General features: G+C 46.2%; 1 protein-coding gene across 1 annotated transcript in view; it reads right to left on the bottom strand.

Moving 5' to 3' along the window:
* The window catches only part of CEP70 (centrosomal protein 70), a 188,570-nt gene that overhangs the window by 150,922 nt on the left and 16,709 nt on the right, over nt 1–20,939 (bottom strand). Inside the window, exons 4-5 of the mRNA XM_029605309.1 lie at nt 19,422–19,521; nt 19,079–19,202 (exon numbers count right to left, since the gene is read on the bottom strand). Of these exons, the coding sequence (XP_029461169.1) occupies nt 19,079–19,202; nt 19,422–19,521 (224 nt within the window). The remainder of the gene's footprint in view (nt 1–19,078; nt 19,203–19,421; nt 19,522–20,939) is intronic.

Genomic DNA, 20,939 nt, shown 5'->3' with positions numbered 1-20,939 from the left:
AGAGATCAGCACCCAAAAGACAACGGGGATCGATCGTCCGAGGTGGCAGCGAGTAGGCAAGTCGGGCTCCAGACAGATGGAAATCTAATGAACAGGGCCTACCAAAAGTGGACGTCGAGTGAAAGACAATTGAAGATACAGAGAAAGTGTAAGAATACTGTTAGCAGAAGGAATTCTAGCTGATTCATGGATACTCTAACCCAATTCCTCAAGAACAAAGTTAGCAAGTGCCGTATAGCAATGGACATTGATAAGATTGTCTAATTTTCATGTTGTTGTTGGCGTAGTGCGGGGGGAGGGGAGGGATGGCTCATTTCATGAGGGAGACACTACTTGGTGTTTGGGTGCTTGCCAGGCTCTTGTAGCCTGGTTTGGCCTCTGTTGGAGGTGGGATGCTGGGCTTGGTGGACCCTTGGTCTGGCCCAGCATGGCAATTTCTTATGTTCTTATACTGTGTGCAATTCAGGTCACTGCATCTCAAAAAGGATATAGCTGCTTTGGAGAAAGTGCAGAGAAGGGCGACCAAAATGATATGGGGCATGGAACGGCTGGCCTATGAGGAAAGGCTAAAGAAGTTAGGGCTATTCAGTTTGGAGAAGAGACAACTGAGAAGGATATGACAGAAGTCTACAAAATCATGAAAGGACTTGAACAAGTAAATATAATTCTGTTATTTACTCTCTCGGGTAAGAGAAGAACCAGGGGCCACTCCGTGAAGTAGCTCATTTAAAACAAATCGAAGAAAATTCTTTTTCACTCAGTGCATAGTTAAACTCTGGAATTCATTGCCAGGAGATGTGGTTTCAGCATTTAGTGTTACTGGGTTTAAGAAAGGTCTGGATAAGTTCCTAGAGGTTAAATCCATAAACTGCTATTCCGGTAATTAATAAGCAATAGTAGCTTGTGATCTATCTAATGTTTGGGTACTTGCCAGGTACATGTGACTTGGATTGGCCACTGTTGGAAACAGGGTACTGGGCTTGATGGCCCCTTGGTCTGACCCAGTATGGCATATCTTATGTACTGATGCAGAGGTGGTGGTATATACAAGGGCAGGGGAGAGAAGGGTTAAGGGCAATAGAGGGGTCTCTACCATGGCAGAAGGGAGGGAACATAGGAAAAGATAGGGAAGGCATGCTTAGTGATTTCAGAAATGAGCGGATGTTGAGAATATTTAATGATGATGTCCCTTAAAGTGGTATCTCTGAATGTCAAGGGATTAAATACCCCCTATAAATGAAAAATGTTAAAGGAAGCCCTCTCTTTGAAAGCATCAATAGTGTTTCTTCAAGAAACACATATCCGAAAACGGTATGAGAGACACCTCACCTCACCTCAATATGCACATGTATTTTTGACTGCCAGCATGCCTGTCAATAAGTTTACAGGAGTGGGGATCCTGATTTCTAGGGATTTAATGGTGCAGGTTGATACGATACACAGAGATGAGGGGGGAAGGTTTGTAAATGTATCGTTATACATTAATAGGATTTTATGTCTTAGTTAATATCTATAATCCCAGTACGCTTCAGAGAGAGGTGATTCAGAGAATAGATGAGATATTATTGCAATCTAAAAGTGGTAAATTGATAATGGGAGGGGATTTTAATATGATGTGCAATCCCCAAGTGGATTGTTCTAAGGGGGGCGGACATTTTTCAAAAGTAGACCAGAGAGCCCTTCAGAGATTTATCACTAAATGGAAGGTGGTAGATGTCTGGAGGGAAAGGAACCCAAAAGGGCGGGATTATTCATTCTATTCGAAAGCCCATGACACATATTTATTTATTTATTTATTTATTGTTTTTGTTATACCGAGTTTCATGATAGGCATCACATCAACCCAGTTTACAAATAACAAGGAGTGTAAAGCATAACGTAACGTAAAAAGCAATATTTTCAATAAGAACCTTGAACTTTAAATACAGTGAATCAGAAAAAGGGAGAGGGAAAGTTACAAAAAACAAGGAAAATAAACTTGGGATGGAAGGGGAGAAATTGAACAGCACAATATTTACATTTCAGCCTATTGATACATTAGAATAGCAAGTGAAAAATAAGACTATGAAACGGTACATAGGTAATCAAATGAATAAATATGAAAGTTGTGAATGGTAATAGTATGATAAATATTCAGCAGGAATTAGTGAGAGAGGGTTTGAGGTTGGTTGATTCGTGTTTACATTCCATTATTGCATACGAGTTAGTGCTAGTGAGAGGAGGTTTTATTCAAGGCTTGGAAATGCTTTTTTGAAAAGCCAAGTTTTTAGTCTTTTCCTAAATGTTAAAGAGCATGGCTCTTGTCTCAAATCAGGTGGGATCGAGTTCCAGAGAGCTGGACCTGCTGATGAGAAGGCTCTGAGACTCAAGGATTTATGTTGGTAGGTTTTGGCCTTTGGAATTTGGAGTGACTCTTTGTAGTGTTCCCTGATAGGCCTGGCGGAGGTGAATTTTTTAAGTGGTATTTGTAGGTCGAGTTGCGTGTGTTGGTTGATAGTTTTGTATATGATGTTAATGGTTTTGTACATGATTCTATAGTGGATCGGAAGCCAATGGAGGTTTTTGAGAATAGGTGAAATGTGGTCAATTTTCCTGGAATTTGTAAGGACTCTGGCTGCAGAGTTCTGAACCATTTGTAAAGGTTTGGTGTAAGAAGCTGGGAGGCCTAATAGTAATGAGTTGCAATAATCTAGTTTGGAAAAGATTATTGCTTGCAAGATTGTTCTGAAGTCCTGAGTGTGAAACAGCGGTTTTATTCTTTTCAGGATATGTAATTTGTAGAAGCAATCTTTGGTGGTTTGGTTAATGAATGTTTTGAGGTTGAGACGATTGTCTAGGATGGCTCCTAAGTCTCTTACGTGGGTTGTTTGAAGGAGTGTGGGTGGTTTAGGAAGTGTGATATGAGCAGGAAGTGTGATATGAGCAGGAATTCTGTTTTCGAAGCATTGAGTACAAGGTTTAGACTGTTGAGGAGAAGTTTAATTTCTAATAGGCAACTGTCCCAGTATTCCATTGTTTTTGAGATTGATTCTTTTATAGGGATTACGATCTGTACGTCGTCTGCAAATATATACATATACCAGAATTGATTATTTTCTAATAGATACATTTCTTATGGCCAGGTCAAAAGATGTAGGAATTGGAAACATCAGATGGTCCCAACCATGTAACTATATGGTGGGAATTTGACGGTTCTAGACCAGACAATGGGCGCAGGTTTTGGAAAATGAACGACTCCTTGCTTAAAGATCAAGAGGTGGAAATACAAATTAGGAAGGATATCAGGGATTACTTACAAAATAATGATACCTCTGAAACAACCCCAGTAATACTTTGGTACTGTTTAAAAGCAGTCGTTAGGGGGAACATAATTGCGGTGGCTTCCTATAAAAAGAGAGGTTGGAAAAGGTGGAAAAAGAACACAAACAGACACCAAGACGCCTACTGAAAGAGCTGGGGGATATTCGTTACCAGATACATATGGTGGAAGCCGAGGAGATGGCATATAAGCTGGATCTAGCCAGATAAACATATTATGAACATGGCAACCAGGCTGGGAAGCTTTTAACGCACACATTAAAGGCTAGGATCACATAATCACAGATTATTAAAATAAAAGCGAGTGATGGGTCAATGATAATGGACGGCGAGGGGATTCGAACCTGGTTTAATCAGTTCTTTGCGGAGCTGTACTCTTATGAATCAGGAGCTTCTGAAACGGATTTATACACTACCTGAATGATGTACAGCTCCCTTGTTTACATTCAACTGTGACAGAGAGGATAGGTCAACCTATATCTTCAGCAGAGGTATTAGCAGCTATCTCCGAGCTTAAACCAGGGAAAGCCCCGGGAATCGATGGGAACACCCCTCTATTCTACAAAAAGTTCAAGGAAGAGCTAGTAGGTCTGTTGGTCAATATGTTTAACAATTTATCCGGAGGCCATTTATTGAATACAGCCAATGTGGCTGGAATTACGATCCTACCTAAACCGGGGAAAGATCACACAATGTGCAGCTCATAATCAGCCAATATTTCTTATCAATATTGATTTGAAGTTATTGGCTAAAATACTGGCCAACAGATTAAAATTAGTAATCCCTTTGTTAATTCATGATGATCAAGTGGGCCACACGGCAGGGGATTTATGCCGGGCCACACGGCAGGGAATAACATACGGAAGGTAGTTAATATTATTCATTATGCAAAACGGAATGCAATTCCATCTGTTTTGTTTGGGATAGATGCTGAAAAAGCTTTTGATAGGGTGCATTGGCCCTTTTTGTTTCAAGTGGTGAGAAAAAGAGTGGAGCTAGGGGGTGGTTTTCTAAATTGGGTTCAGGAATTGTACAGAGAACCAGCCACCTGTATAAAAGTTAATGGGGGTATTCGGCCAGGGGTGCCCGCTGTCACCGCTGTTGTTCACCCTGTGTTTAGAACCTTTAGCAGAGAAAATCAGATAGGATGTGGATATTCAGGGTATCAAGGTTCGAGATAAGATACATAAGATTTCACTATATGAGGACAAAGGAAAATTAGTTCTTACCTGTTAATTTTCGTTCCTGTAGTACCACGGATCAGTCCAGACTGTGGGTTAAGCCTCCTGTCCAGCAGATGGAGACAGACCAAAACTGAAAAGATATCCTACATCAGGACACAGCCTACCCTGCAGCCCTTCATTATAACTATTGTCAAAGCAGAAAGAAAAGAGCAACAACGGTAACAGGATCAAGCAAGTAACTAGAAGGCTCAATAGAGCAACTCAATAACTTTTCAAGGAACTCTGTAGTGATAAAAATTCTTGCATATATTTGGTTCACCACAACCAAAGCTTCCAGTGTAAACATTCGGTTGGTAAAAGAAAAATCAAGTACCGACATCTGAAAATCTGCAATAAAGAGCTTTGAGTGGACCGTAGAAAAAAAAGAGAAGAGGGGAGGGCGTCTGGACTGATCCATGGTACTACAGGAACGAAAATTAACAGGTAAGAACTAATTTTCTTTTCCCTGTACGTACCCGGATCAGTCCAGACCGTGGGATGTACCAAAGCTTCCCTAAACTGGGTGGGACCGAGACAGTCCCACTCGAAGCACTTGCCTACCGAAAGAACCAAAGACTGGGGCTTGTACATCCAGATGGTAGTGTCGAACAAAAGTATGCAGGGACATCCAGGTAGCGGCCCTGCAAATTTCTTGCGGAGAAACAGATTGATTCTCCGCCCAAGAAGTAGCTTGAGAACGCAGCGAATGGGCCCTTAGACCCTCTGGAACTGGTCAGCCTTGACAAAGATAGGCTGAGGAAATGGCCTTCTTCAACCATCGAGCAATGGAAGCCTTTGAGGCCGGTTTGCCCCGATTCGGACCGCTCCAGAGGACAAAAAGATGATCCGACAGCCGAAAATCGTTTGTAACCTGAAGGTACCAGAGTAAGACTCTCTTAACATCAAGTCGGCGAAGGTCGTCCCCAGTGGTCCCCGCAACTTCCTCCGGAGAGAACGCAGGGAGCTCCACCGACTGATTGACATGGAAGGCGGATACAACCTTCGGCAAGAAAGAAGGCACCGTTTTGAGAGAGACTCTGGAATCGGAAAACCGTAGAAAAGGTTCTTGACAAGACAACGCTTGGATCTCTGAGACCCGCCGCGCGGAACAGATAGAGACGAGAAAGACCGCCTTGAGAGTGAGATCTTTCACTGTAGCCCGATGAAGGGGCTCGAACGGGGCAGTACAAAGAGCCCGAAGAACGAGATTGAGACTCCACGACAGGCAAGTGGAGCGAATGGGTGGCCTCAGGTGCTTGACGCCTTTCAAGAAATGAACCACGTCCAGATGAGACGCCACGGGATGACCGTCGACTCCATCATGAAGGACTCCGAGGGCAGACACTTGAACGCGTAAGGAACCAAAGGAGAGACCCTTGGAAAGACCCTTTTGGAGGAAAGAGAGAACCACCGAAATTGGAGCGGAGCGAGTCAGAACACCCGATTCTGTACAGACGGACTCCAAAACCTTCCACACACGCACATAAGTTAAGGATGTGGACTGTTTACGAGCCCGCATAAGAGTGGAGATAACCTCCTCTCTATAGCATTTACGCCTCAGACGTCGCAGTTCAAAAGCCAGGCCGCTAGACAAAAGCGATCGGCCTGGTCGAAAAATACTGGCCCCTGTCAGAGCAGGCAAGGAAGACGGCTGAGACGAAGTGACCCGTCTGTGGCCAGGTTGACAAGGTCCGCGAACCACGGTCTGCGGGGCCATTCAGGTGCTACCAGCACCACTGGCCCCAGATGAAGTTCTATTCTTCAGAGAACTTTTCCCACTAGAGGCCACGGAGGGAACACGTAAAGAAGAACGTCCAGGGGAGGAAGTGACATCATCGGTGAGATGGCAGCTTGAAACGAGGGCTCCTCCTAATGCCGGGCGAGTTCCTTTAAATTTTCGCATTTTCTGCTGCTCGCTCATTGTGCTTTGCAGCGCACCAGCTACCTGAAATCAGCCGGATGCCGTTGCCCAAGAAATCAGTGGATTTCAAAAAGTTTTCATACCGTCAAAAAGGACAATCCCCTGAGCCCGCTACTTCCAAGATGGCGACCGCGGGCGCTGACGCCGATGGCGAGCACGAACCCGAAGAGGAAAGCTTGGAGATGGCGCAGGAGGAAGCGGTTCCTACTCGGGCGGAATTTCGCTCGTGGTTCTGCGAGTTACGGAGTGATATCAAAAACTATAAACGGGACATCATGGTTGCGATACAGGACATGAAGGAGGAAATGGGGGATATTGGACGGCGAATTGATGCCGTGGCAAACCAAGTTGATTCCCATGAGGAGGATTTGAAGTCTATAGGTAAAGAGGTGCAGGGGCTGCAAAATACGTATGATGATCTAACCCTTAAAATTGAAGATCTAGAAAATAGATCAAGGCGCAATAATCTACGCTTTCGTGGGATTCCGGAATCTAGAGACAAAGAGAACTGTACCGAAGTCATACAACAAATTTGCTCTTCCTTGCTTGCAGATAACACTTCTGGTGCCGGGGAGACTGAGCCGGTCAAAATTGATAGGGCGCATAGAGCGTTGGGGCAGCGCTCACAGCCTAACGGCAGGGACATTCTTGTGTGCTTCCACAACTTTGTGGACAAGGAGAAGATATATAATTTGGCAAGGAACAGCACAGCATTGAAATGGAATGGCGCCTCGATTAACATCTATGCGGATCTCGCCGCTAGTACGCTACGCAAGAGGCAGGAGTTGCGATCCGTGACAGCCTTACTCAGACGCGATGAGCTACGCTACAGGTGGCTGTATCCGTTCGGCCTCCAGTTTACCAAGGAGGGATCTACGTTTCGTATTCGAAATATGGCGGATGCTGCAAAAATACTGACTGATGCTGGTTACCCGGACCAGGATATCAGGAATTCGACTCCCAAACCGGAGGTGCGGAAACCAGATAGACCTCGATGGCAACGTGTGACGCGAGGAGGTCGTCGGCTTACCAGGAACTCACCTAGTCCATCGAGCCTTGTGGACAATACTTGACTGAGCGGCTATACGCCAATGATTCCTTTCACTATGGCACGCAGCTGCACTTGGGAGCAGAAAGCGTGCTCAGTTTCATTATCGTGACAAGTTCAGTTTAAATCAGGGTTAGCTTATTTGGTTGTTCTTGACGTTGTTTATATTTGTAGATTTTTGAGAATATGCGAGTTAATTCTACAGCTTTGGGGGGACTCGCTTTGGCATGGGATGTGGGAGAGCCCACGTTGATTTCCTCCTAAGCACAATTACCGATCTCTTCCCGGGGATATCGGTATGGAGGGGCAGGGGAGGGAGGGGGAGGGGGACGGGATTTGGGGGGGGGTTCTATACACTGCAGTACCTATATTCTTTATATTACATCTTTTTTGTCTTTTTGTGGGAGTGGTTTCGCTGTCTACTAATCCTTTATTTCTTAAAGATGGGCCCCATGATGCAATGGGGGGGCGGTAGCAGCTGTTATTTGCGCTTTCCGGGGGTGGCTTCGCTTTGTTGGTGGCTAAGCTACGGGGATAGGATTTTTATATCATGGCTGCTTTAAAAATTGTCTCCTTAAATGTAAAAGGTCTAAATTCGCCTTACAAACGTAAAGCTTTGTTTAACGAGTTGACCAGACAGAATGCGACTATCGCTCTCATCCAGGAATCTCATTTAAAGCCTGGCCATCTAAAGTATATGAGGTCCCCACAATATCCCGTACAGTATTGGTCCGGGGCCTCTCGAGGATCCAAATATGCAGGGGTGGGCATTCTATTTAGAAGAGACTTGGTGTTTGCTGAGGTTCACTGTGAAAGAGCCTTGGATGGTAGATATGTATTGGTTGTCATAGATGTAGCTGGCCATAAATATAGCGTGGCTTCCGTATACGCCCCCAATCAGGATCAAGCAGCGTTCTTCCAGCGGCTAAATACGATCTTTAAAAGTGTGGTGGTGGGTCCACTTGTAATGGGAGGAGATTTTAACATAACCCTTAACCCAGCACTGGATAATTCAAGGGGACTGGCGGCCTCCTCAAGGCGAGGCCGGATAGCCTTGAAACAGCTAATGGGGGACTTTAATATAGTTGATGTATGGCGAGTGAGATATCCCACTTCTAGAAATTTTAGCTATTTCTCTCGGCCACATAATACCTATTCCCGTATTGATATGCTTCTGGTGGATAAGGGGCTCCTAAATACTGTTACGTCCACGGATATAGATCCCATTACGTGGTCGGACCACAGCCCAATATGGGCTTCCTTGGATCTGCAGGCTACCGACCGCGGGCAATTGTATTGGAAACTTAATGACTCCCTTCTGGAGGATAAGGAGTTTGTGCAACAGATGGAACAAGTCCTTACTAATTATATTACCGAAAATGATACAGGTGATACGCCACAATCTATGGTATGGGACGGCCTAAAGGTGGTGGCTAGAGGTCACCTGATTTCGAGAGCTGCATTTATTAAAAAACGACGCAGTTACGAGAGGGATAAGATACTGGCTCAGGTGACGCAGGCGGAAGCGGTACATAAACTAAACCCCTCGCAGCAAAATTGGAAAAAGTTATCAGCAGGGAGGGAAGCACTCGCTAATCTAGATGCGCACGCTATTGCCTTTCAGCTAGAGCTCTTAAAGCAAAAATTTTTTGAAGGAGGGGATAAGGCTGGGAAGCTTTTGGCGCAGAAACTGAGACAGCGACAAACTCAAAATAATATTACCAAAATTAAAGATAGCCAGGGACACATTTTGACGGTCAGTAAGGATATTAGACAGATTTATTGACTTTTATACCACTTTATATAGTAGAGACCGGTCTATAGAAGATGACAACATTGATCAGTTTCTACAGGGTTTAGCTATCCCCGAATTACCTGCAACTCACTGTGCACATTTAGAGAAAGAAATTACTACGCTGGAGGTGACACAGGCTATTAAACAATTAAAAGTAGGGAAATCTCCAGGTCTGGATGGCTATACAGCTAAATTTTATAAAACCTTCTGCACTCAGCTGGTGGGCCCGCTCACTGCAATGTTTAATGCTTTACGTGAAGGGGATGTGATTTCCTCGCACACTAACACTGCGGGTATCACTATTTTGGTGAAGCCGGGACGGGATCCTGCGGTGTGCGGTTCGTACCGCCCGATTTCTCTGATTAATTTAGACCTAAAGATCTTGGCCAAAATTCTAGCGGATAGATTAAAGGGAGTGGTAGGTGACTTAGTGCATCCAGATCAGTCTGGTTTTATTCCAGGCAGAATGGCATCGGATAATGTGAGAAAGGCGGTGGACTTTATGTGGTGGGCTGCGCAACATCAAGATCCAGCCTTATTACTGACTATCGATGCGGAAAAGGCGTTTGATCTGGTGCACTGGTCCTATTTATTTAAGTTATTAGAAAGGATGAAGTTTGGGCCTTTCTATAGACAATGGATCGCGAAGCTATACGATTCACCCAAGGCATGTCTAAAAGTAAATGGGGGTTATACGGATACGTTCCTCGTACAAAGAGGAACGCGTCAAGGGTGCCCGCTTTCCCCTCTACTCTTTGCTCTGTTTTTGGAACCTCTGGCTATAGCAATTAGGGCCAATCCCAACATATTTGGTATTGATATCGCTGGCGTGTCGTCCAAAATGGCGTTATTTGCTGACGATATCTTGTTCACCATCTCACATCCTGTCCAATCGCTGCCTGAGGTTATCACTGAGATTTCACGTTTTAGTCCAATTTCAGGGTTTCGCATCAATTGGGATAAATCAGAGATTCTCAACCTCACAGTCCCTCTTGATCAGGCTAATCATCTCCGTAGTGCTTATGCTTTTAAATGGCCACCTAACAAGATTAAATATCTGGGGATATATTTGGGACCACTGGGGGAATTATTTCATTTAAATTACACACCCTTGTTGACTAAAATATACAAGGAAATGGAGGAATGGGATAGGTATCATATCTCATGGCTCGGGAGGATAGCAGTGGTAAAAATGAACGTGCTTCCACGCCTTTTGTATCTATTTCAAACCTTGCCTCTATTACTTTCCCGAAAACAAATAACCAAATGGCAAATCCGACTGCAGAAATATATTTGGCAGGGTCGACAGCCCCGAGTTTCCAAGACTATTTTGTATAGATCCAAAGGGCAGGGAGGGTTGGGAGTACCAAATCTACTGTGGTATTATGCATCTGCTCAATTACGGGGCATATTGGACTGGCATAAAACACCTGTGACGAAGCCTTGGGTAAAATTAGAACAAGCCATGGTGGGGTGTATGCCCTTGACAGCCCTGCCTTGGCAACCTGCCAACACATGGCTTCCTTTAAGGCTCCGGCCCTTACCCCTGCAGACTACTTTATCAATCTGGGATCACTGGCGGTCTCACTTGCTGGGAGCCAGGCGGTACTCCATATTGACTCATCTTTTTTTCCACTCGGATTTTAAACCGGGTTTAGGGACCGGAGCTTATACCACGTGGAAAGCTAAACAAATTTTTCACATAGCCAATGTTTGGGATTCTCAGAAGCTTCTACCATTTCAGGAATTTTGTAGTAGATATGATCTTCCCCATAGTGAATATTTTCACTTTCTACAAATCAGGCACATTTTGGGTTCTCCGGGGATAAGAGGGGATTTGCAGAAGGGAGTCTCTTTTTTTGAAGGACTCTGTCGGGGAGCCAACAAGGTACAAAGAGCAGTCTCTCGGTTGTATGGGTTTTTCAACTCTGATTTAACCCACAAACCTCACTTTATTCAATCCTGGGAGATCGATTTAGGTATGACGGGAGACATGGATGCTTGGAAATCAATTTATTTAAGCATGGGCAGAGGGCTCATAGCCTCCCATTTGATGGAAAATTGCTACAAATTACTATATAGATGGCACAGAAGTCCTTCGCAACTCCACAAAATATATCCGGGTAAATCTGAGTCCTGTTGGAAAGGTAGCCAGCAGGTTGGAACGTTTCTCCACATGTGGTGGTTGTGCCCCTATATTCAATGCTTTTGGCAAGGGGTTTATGGCTGGATAACAGAAATGTGTCATGAGGGCGGAAACTCTACTGTTGGTAGGGCTCTGCTTTATGTTAGTCAGGATCTACAACCAATCTCACCTAGAGGGTTAGATTATTTTATTTTGGTGGCAGCCCGTTGTGTAGTGGCTAAATATTGGGGCTCGATACAAGTTCCCACCTTACATGAGGTTCAGATGAAGGTATCCATGGTGTATAAACTCAGCAAAATTACCGCTTGCAAGAATAAATCTCTCTTAGCATTTCACAGGAGATGGGAACCATATGTTTTATGGATGGGTAAGGCACAGTTATAAAACAGGAGTTGCCCCTTGGAGGTAGCCGCCGGCAGGGAGGAGGTAGATGTGTGGACGCCATAGGTTGTACTTAGTAGGATTGCATTTGACATTTTCCAATGCCACCAGGTCCCACAACTGTCAGGTCTGTAGTGGGGGGGGCGGGGGTGGGGGGGGTGGGTACGGGTTGGGAAATTGTGAATAATGGAAAATCAGGGTGTATTGTATTAGAACTGCTAAGATTATTTGGACACTGTACTGTTTCAGTTGATTTATTCTATGTTCATTCTCTGCAGTTGTTTTCTGCCATGTTGACTATGTTCATTACACTCAATAAAAATTTTTCAATATAAAAAAAAAAAAAAAAAGAAAAACGTGAAAAAAAAAAAAAAAAAAAGAAGAACGTCCACGGGCCAGGGGAGAGCGAGAGCATCCACGCCCTCCGAGCAATGCTCTCTCCAGCGACTGAAGAACCTGTTGGCCTTGGCATTGCGCAAGGTCGCCATGAGGTCCAGGTGAGGGGGAACCCACCTGTCGACAATCAGATCCTTGGCTTCAACTGAGAGTTCCCACTCTCCCGGATCCAGAGACTGGCGACTGAGGAAGTCGGCCTGTACATTCTCCTTGCCTGCAATATGGGAGGCCACCAGGGAGTCCAGATGACGCTCCGCCCAAGCAAAGAGACGGCTAGCTTCTAGGGCCACTAGGTGACTACGCGTGCCCCCCTGGCGGTTGATATAAGCAACCGTGGTGGTGTTGTCGGATAGGACCCTCACCGCCTTGCTGCGGATTAAGGGTAGGAACTCCTAAAACGCCAGACGCACCACTCGGGCTTCCATCCGATTGATGTGCCACCGAGTCTGAGCCGGAGACCAAATCCCCTGCGAGGACTGGGACTGGCAGACTGTTCCCCAGCCGGAGAGACTGGCATCCGTGGTCACTACCATCCACTATGGAGTCTGAAGAGGCATTCCCCGGATGAGATGAGGGAGCGAAAGCCTCTACTGCAAGGCTGCGATGGTAGAGACCGAAAGCAGGAGGACCATGTGGAACTGCTCCAACACCGGCTGCCAACGGGATAGTAAAGCTCTCTGCAATGGACGCATATGAGCAAAAGCACATGGGACGAGGTCGATGGTGGAGGCCATTGAACCCAGAACTTGGAGATAGTCCCACGCTGTCGGGAGAGGGAGAGAGAGAGAGAGAGAGAGAGAGAGAGAGAGAGAGAGAGAGAGAGGAGGTTCCGCACCTGGTCGATCAGTTTGAGAGCTCGGGCGCGAGGCAGGGGACACTTTGCCGACTTGAGTATTGAAGCGGGCCCCCAGGAATTCCAACACTTGGGAAGGCTGGAGATTGCTTTTGGGAAAATTGACTATCCATCCCAGGGAAGAGAGGAGAGCTAGAACTCGATCTATCGTCTGTCTGCAGAGACTCTCCGACTTGGCCCGCACAAGCCAGTCGTCCAGACAGGGGTGGACTAGGACTCCTTCTCGGCGGAAGGCAGCCGCCACCACCACCATGACCTTGGTAAAAGGTATGTGGGGCGGTGGCGAGGCCGAATGGCAATGCTCGGAACTGAAAATCCCGGCCGAGGATGTGGAAGCGAAGATACTTTTGGCAATCGTGGTGGATTGGAATATGGAAGTAGGCCTCTGTCAGATCGAGAGAGGCAAGGAACTCGCCGGGATAAATTGCCACGATAACTGCTCTCAGGGTTTCCATGCGAAAATGTGGGATCTTGAGGGCCGATTGACCCTCTTGAGGTCCAATATCGGACGGAAGGAACCGTCCTTCTTGGGTACGATGAAGTAAATAGAATACTGGCCGGCGCAGAGTTCCCGCCTCGGGACTGGGACAATGGAGCCTAGACTCTGGAGTCTGGATAGTGTTTGGCCCACCACCTCCCGCTTGAGCCGGCTGCAAGGAGAGACAACGAAGAGGTCCGGTAAGTCTCGAGCAAAATCTAAGACGTAACCGACTCGGACAATATTGAGAACCCACTGGTCCGACATGATTTTGACCCATTCCTCGAAGAACAGGGAGAGACGACCTCCCAGATGGGGGACCGAGGAGTGGGTCAACCGAATTTCATTGTGAGGCGGGCTTGGAAGTGGCAAGCTGAGAGGCCCCTTCGCAGAAAGGCCTGCGCCCACGAAAGCGCTAGCGACCAAGATTGAAAGCAAGAAGAAGAATAACCTGTAGAGGAGCCACTGCGTCCCGGAGGCGTATATCGCCATTGCCCCCGGAAACAAGGATGGGAGGGCGTAAATGACCTAGATTGTTTCGGGCGGTCCTCAGGCAGATTATGAACCTTGTTTTCCCCCCAAAAATTAATAAGCTACTCTAGGTCCTCTCCAAAAAGCAACTTACCCTTGAAAGGCAAGGTGCCCAACTGCGCCTTAGACGAGAGGTCCGCTGACCAATTGCGCAACCAGAGGAGCCGTCTGGCGGATACCGCCAAGACCATCGCTTTTGCCTGGATGCGGAGAAGATCGTATAGTGCATCTGCCCCATACGCGATGACTGCTCCCAACCTTTCGGCCTGCTCCCAACCTTTCGGCCTGCTCTGCCTCTGCAGACGGGAGGTCCTGGGTGCCGAGCAATTGTTGAACCCACCTAAGTCCTGCCCGATGCATGAGACTGCTGCAGATTGTCACCCGGACCCCCAAAGCGAGAACCTCGAAGATACATTTTTAAAAGGGCTTCGAGCTTACGATCTTGTAGGTCCTTTAGGGCCGTGGCCCCCACTACTGGGATAGTAGTGTGTTTGGTGACCGCAGAAACAGAGGAATCCACCGTGGGAATCCGCAGTATGTCCAAGCAATCCTCCGGGAGGGGGTTGAGCTTGTCCATGGCTCTCCCGACATGCAGTCCTGCTTCAGGGGCTTCCCATTTCCGGAGGAGTAACAGCTTGTGCATAGTATGAAAAAGGAAAGGCATTTGCCGTAGCCCTAAGCCCCGCCAGTACCAGGTCCATGTCTTTGGGCAGAGAAGCCGTCAGTGTATCCGCAGGGGGCCCCTCAAGTCCCAGCTCCTGAAGGACAAATGGAATGAGGGGCTCCAATTCCTCCTTCTGAAACATGCGGAGAACTCTGGGGTCATCCCCCTCTGGGGGGAGGGGGAGGGGTCCCGCCAAATCTACAGTGGGATCCGGGTCCGGGGTAACCAGCGGGACCAGGAGAACGGGCGGCGGAGTCGGCCATGGGAGTTTCGCCAGTAGGGGGCCTGGGGAAGGGTCCTCCTCTTCCTGCAAGCTGGCCAGATAAGATTTGTGCAGGAGAAGCACAAATTCTGATGAAAATCGGGTCCTAGCTTTGCCGGGGGGGGGGGTCAGGGACCACATCCTGGGGTAGAACAGGGCTTAAATCGGGGGGAAAACTCTTGAAAAATCGGCTCCCCAGCCCCTGGCAGCTCCGAATCAGGAGCTGCCGAAATCCCCAAGATGTCCGCCGTTCCCGCAGTTTGCCGACCCGGGAACGGCCTAGCCATGTGGGGAGGATTGCGTCCATAGGCTAAATTTGGCTGCCCTGCCAAGGAGGGACCTTCCCCACCCGGCAGGCATGCACGACGAGGTCTCACCACAGGCCAGGCAGGCACTTGGACGTGGCATCCCCACTGAAGGGGAGCCGCGATCTGAAGAAAAAAAACAGCTGATATGAGAAAAAAATGCTTTGAGAGCTTCTGGCAGGAGCGGAGGCAGAGGAATGAACCCTGTGTCTGGCTGCCGGCTGTGGCTTACAGAAAGCAAACATTTAATTAATCCCCTTTCTTTCAATTTCTTTTTATTTGTTTGGGGTTTTTTGGGGGTTTTTTTTTTTTTTTTTTACAAATCTGAGAAAGGAAAAGTTGGAACTGAGGGGAAAAAAGGAGAGGAGCAGCGCTCTCAAGGCAGCCAGAGGAGGGGGTGAGTGACTGGACCACCAGTATTGGTCCCCCCTCACCAAGGAAGCAACCTCGGACCTAGGCTATGCCCTGCACAAAGGGCGAAGCCCCCCCTAGGTCCGGCAAGAGCCAGGAGACGGGACAGTCTCCTACCAAGGGAAAAATACAGAATCCAAATAAGAAACAGGAAAGGATTTTTTTTTTTTTAAATGAAAGAATCCTAAATAGAATACTACTACTTGCTTGATCCTCAGAGAAAAGAAAACCAAAGGCTGACTAGCCCAGATCAGGAGACCGCAGGGTGAGCTGATCCATCTGCTGGAGACAGACAAATACTGAAGGGCTGCAGGGTAGGCTCTGTCCCGATATAGGATATCCTTTCAGTTTTGGTCTGTCTCCATCTGCTGGACAGGAGGCTCAACCCACAGTCTGGACTGATCCGGGTACGTACAGGAAATGTGTTGTTCACCTTAGCCAGCTGTTATTATTAGTGGACCCTTGGACACTGTGGCAGCTGACCATGCCCACGGGGGGAAGTCCCGTGAGAGGCCACAGGTCAGGCTCATCTCTGGACACACAAACACAGAATGTTCTTTATTTAGACAGTTGGAGAAGCCACCAGAGGTGGCAGTAGTGAGTAGAAGATGTAGCCCGGCTGGGCTAGTATTCCCCGGGGCGCTGGAACAGCGGTTCCTCCGGTACCAGTGCTGTAGTGGAGAGAACTGAGAAAATGAGTACAATAGAACATTCACAGCGTCCCAAGTATGGAGAAGCCCTGAGATAGGGAGAGCTGGCCCTCAAGGAGCGAGTACCAGATCCCTGGGAGCAGAGAGACTCGTTGGCAAAGTACTCACACAGCGGTTCCACATAGAAGCTGGCACTGGTGCTGGAACGGAGGCAGGCCCTCGAGGAGAGAGTACCTGGTTCCAGGGAGACAGCTCTGAGGAGTGGATGATAGTAGTACTCACTGATGGTGTCTGTAGCGAATTCTTCCAAGTAAAAGAGGAGAGAGATGCAGGCAGCGAGTCAGGGAACATGGGCCCTCGAGGAGCGAGTACCTGGGTCCAGGGAGACAGCTCTGAGGAGTGGATGATAGTAGTACTCACTGATGGTGTCTGTAGCAAATTCTTCCAAGAAGAAGAGGAGATGGATGCAGGCAGCGGGTCAGGGAACATGGGCCCTCGAGGAGCGAGTACCGGTGACCTGTTAGCGACCTGAAAGAAGCAAAAGAGGCCCCCAAGGAGCGGGTACCCCGTTAGCAGAAAGAGTCCAATGGAAGTTGGAAAGGCAGAGTAGCTGGGTACGGAGAGCGAATCCCATCCATAAGAATCCCCTTGCTAACTGAACGGCTAGCAATAAACTGTAGGCTTAAATATCCGGGCAGCGTGACGTCATCACAGGGGGACGCCCCTGAGGAAAGCGCCAATGAGGAAATAAGAATGAGGGCCACGCGGTGCGCGTGCCATAAGGTACCTGTAGAGCATGGCGGGAGGCAGCGCCCAAGCCGGTCCGGGGACGCCAGAGAGGACGGCAGATGGACGCCGAGGCAGCCAGGCATCCATGAAGAGCAGGAGGAGCCGCAAAAAAGGAAAGGTAGGCGGGTAATACACCGTAATCAATTGTCATCAACATTGGCGTTCTTTGCTACATCTCTACTGGAGCTCCTTGGGTTTTTTTGTTTATAGTAGCATCACTGGCCTGGGCAGGACAATAGGATGCTGCGATTTAACCTGCATGGGCCCAACAGAGGCAGTAACAGATGTGTTGAGAAGGCAAAAAAGTCTATACAAAATTAGACTGCAGCAGCAAGAGAAGAAACTGACAGCTGAAGGGTAAATCAAGAACATCTAAAATGCCTATCTGATCACCTCCCCAAATCAAAATATTGAAATAAGTACAGTAATTACTTACTACAATATTTTTATTTGGAGAGACAATCAAGCAACCTTCTCAGGTGTTACTGATGATGCAACAGGTGGAAAATAACTGACAGACTGTAGCTCAAACCCCAAATGCACCCAAGACTTTGAGCGGCATGATACATGGAAAAAAAAAAAAAAAAAGACATGGTATCTCTGTGGCATAGCTCGTGGGGAAGTCAGGCCCTGTGATCCTAACAATAGGTGACACAAGCAATGCAAATACAATCACACAGTGGGCAGGGAGCAGAGGAACATCTAGAAGAGTTGGTGATGGAGGGGAGTGGAAAAAGGGAAGAACGATGAAGGGATGCAAAAGACTGGATGAGGGAGCAGAGAGCTGAGATGAAATGGTGTTGCAGAAGAAACTGGGGAGGGGAGGGGAACCAGGACCATGGAGACATGAATCACTCGCAGCCCCACCCACACCCTACCCATTCACTCACACAGAGGATGGCAATGTTGTGCATTTATTGAATCCTCGACTTTGAATTTCATCTAATGCTACTGAGACTGTCAAACAAAAACCTGCATTTCCAGAGGGAACCTTATGATCAGATGAAGAGAGCACCATGTAAAAAAAAACAAAACACAAAAAAAGGGACTGAGGGGATATCACAGCACCTAGGAGCATGTGTAGCCCTCACTAGAGCTTAAACCTTTTCTAGTCGTAGCTAGGGAACCATCCAGAACTTGATACCTTTAGCATCATCTCATGTGTGAATGACTGTTTTTCTCCATCAACAAACAGGAATGTTAATTTTTCTGCCATACTCTGAAGCCCAAGCATTACCACCATTGAGCAAATACAAATATGGATTAGCCAATTTTACAAACTCTATCCTCGGTCCTATGGAAGGAGAGTAAATTGGGAGTTCAGATCAGTCTTAGTAAAAAGGTTGAGATTTTCCCTTTGCTGTATGTATACCTGTAATGTACTGTCACAGAGAACAGGATGTCTACGTCATGGGCTATGATTTGCTTATGCCTTTCTTCTGACCAAACAAAATAAAGTTCACCTGGAAATGTGGGGTAAATCTGCCGTTGGCTATCACTGGACTCACTGCCATGTCAGGTGGGGAGGTCTAATTTACCTTATTGCCAAAAGGTACAGTTTTTACTAAAGAAACCCTATCAGGACTGGCAAAATAAGAATTGGAAAACTGCTTATAAATCTGGTGCATCAGCAACTAGACACAAATTGATTCAGCAAGATCCTGTCAAATTTCCATTGCTTCATAGAAATATACAACATGACTATAGATAAAGACCACAAATCACTTCAGCTCTGCCCAATTTATCTTCCTTCTACAATGTCTTCAAATCTTACTCAATCTCCGGGTTTAGCACTAAGCACCCTTTGTGCTTGTTTCATGCTTCTTTGCGTTCCATTACTACTTCTGTCTTGCCATCATCTTTTTCCGATTCTTCCACCCTATAAAATTGATTGAGCTGCATCTTACCTAAGCTGAGTATTAGCCTGGATGAGCCCCTGGATCACTATCTGCCGACGCTCAGAGTCCTCCACCAATCTCTTCAGTGCACTTCTGACATCCAGTGAAGTCTGCTTGTCCAAAACAACTACATCTGAAAACAAATCATTTTCAAAAGAAAGAAAAAAAGTGCAACACCACTGTGATAACCTGAACATGTCAAAACACTTCTGAACTATAAAAAAAAACAAACAAACTTAGATTGGTTTGATTTTGTACTGTTTGTGTGTGTAGAGAGCGAGAGAGAGAGAGAGAGAGAGTGAGACTTATAAGATTTGTAAATTTATGAGTACTGGGGAAATACTTGAGTTACCCGACACATTTCTGCCCTCTCTTGGTTTGGTGAGAGACACTGGCTTGAGGCCATGTTGCTTTAAGAGTTTGTTTATACTTTCCCATTCGGCTTCTTCTTTCTACAATTAAGAAAGACGACAGGACATTCATTCCATTACTTTTGTTTGTAAAAGTCTGCTACAGCTGGGATGGAAAGCTTCCTATGAATTTCTCCCACCAATACCAGGAGGGGACCCAACCTGAACAGGATTACATATACTCTATCCAAAGCATGTTTGTGATGCCTCCAAAGCTCATCGGCACAGCTGGACAGGAGAGTCAGGAGATCCTAGATTACTATTCCTTATTTAAAAAGTTGTATTTATTTAACAGCTTTTTTATACCGACATTAAAGTACACATCAATACACATTGTAGCTTCCATTCAGTGCACAGAAAGTACTGAAACCCTCTAACTCAACAGCTATGAAGTTGTGTTATCTAAAATCCATAATTCTGCCATCACCACTGAACTCAGTCTCCACTGTGTTGCTCCCTCATTGGACCTGATAGATAAAATCTTGAAGAGTCCCTCATGGCCAACAGAAAGTCTGCAATTACTGCACTATGGGGTCCCCTTTATTGAACTGAAAGGGACCAAAAGCAAACTTTTAATAAACTTCCAAAATATAGTTTTCTTTTTTCTTCTGAACTTGGTATACTTTTTCTTTTGAGTTTATCCACAGCCAGCTGGCAGGAATATGATGGCTCTCTGCTTTCACAGCAACTGTTAAGGGAAATTGGATTCCAACAGCATTCGAGAGCCCTGACTTTTATAGTCTGGGAAACTGATAAGCATGGGAGTAACCTGCACGGTGCAGCAGATACTGACATAAGCTTGTTGGGCAGACTGGGTGGATCATTTGGTCCTTTTCTGCCATCACTTCTGTGTGTCTATGGCTTGGACAGAATCTTCCTTGGTTTTCTATGAAGCTGTTCTTCACTATCTTCTCCAAAATTGGCAATATTTGCAAACATACTTGACATACAGTGCAGATTTTAAGTAGCTGATCCACCCTATACGCGAACAGTAACCAGCCACAACTTATTTTTTATACCAGGTTAGATTTAAGCAAAATTCCATCTTGATGTGATAATTTTAAATGTAACAAGCTGAATGCCAAAAGTGCTCACGATATGTGAAAGACGCTTATTTTTAAAGTTGACCAGTCATAATAGGTTTCATTGTACGAGCGAGATGCTATATGACTCCACCTTATTTTTAATCATCTGTCAATGTCAGTGACAATATAAATTTTTTTAAGAGTTTTCAAATTTGCTCAGTGAATGTGAATTTTAAGATAAGTTACATTCACTGAGCAAATTTGAAAACTCTTAAAATATATATTGTCACTGACATTGACAGATGATTAAAAATAAGGCGAAGTCATATAGCATCTCGCTCATACATATCGTGAGCACTTTTGGCATTCAGGTTGTTACATTAGAATTTGCCATAGCGCTTCAGTTCAGATACTGGGGATCACGTGATTTATTGT

This window comes from Rhinatrema bivittatum, chromosome 6 (genome assembly GCF_901001135.1).
Source record: "Rhinatrema bivittatum chromosome 6, aRhiBiv1.1, whole genome shotgun sequence".
Taxonomy (NCBI): domain Eukaryota; kingdom Metazoa; phylum Chordata; class Amphibia; order Gymnophiona; family Rhinatrematidae; genus Rhinatrema; species Rhinatrema bivittatum.
This window is presented reverse-complemented; position numbering and strand designations above follow the sequence as displayed.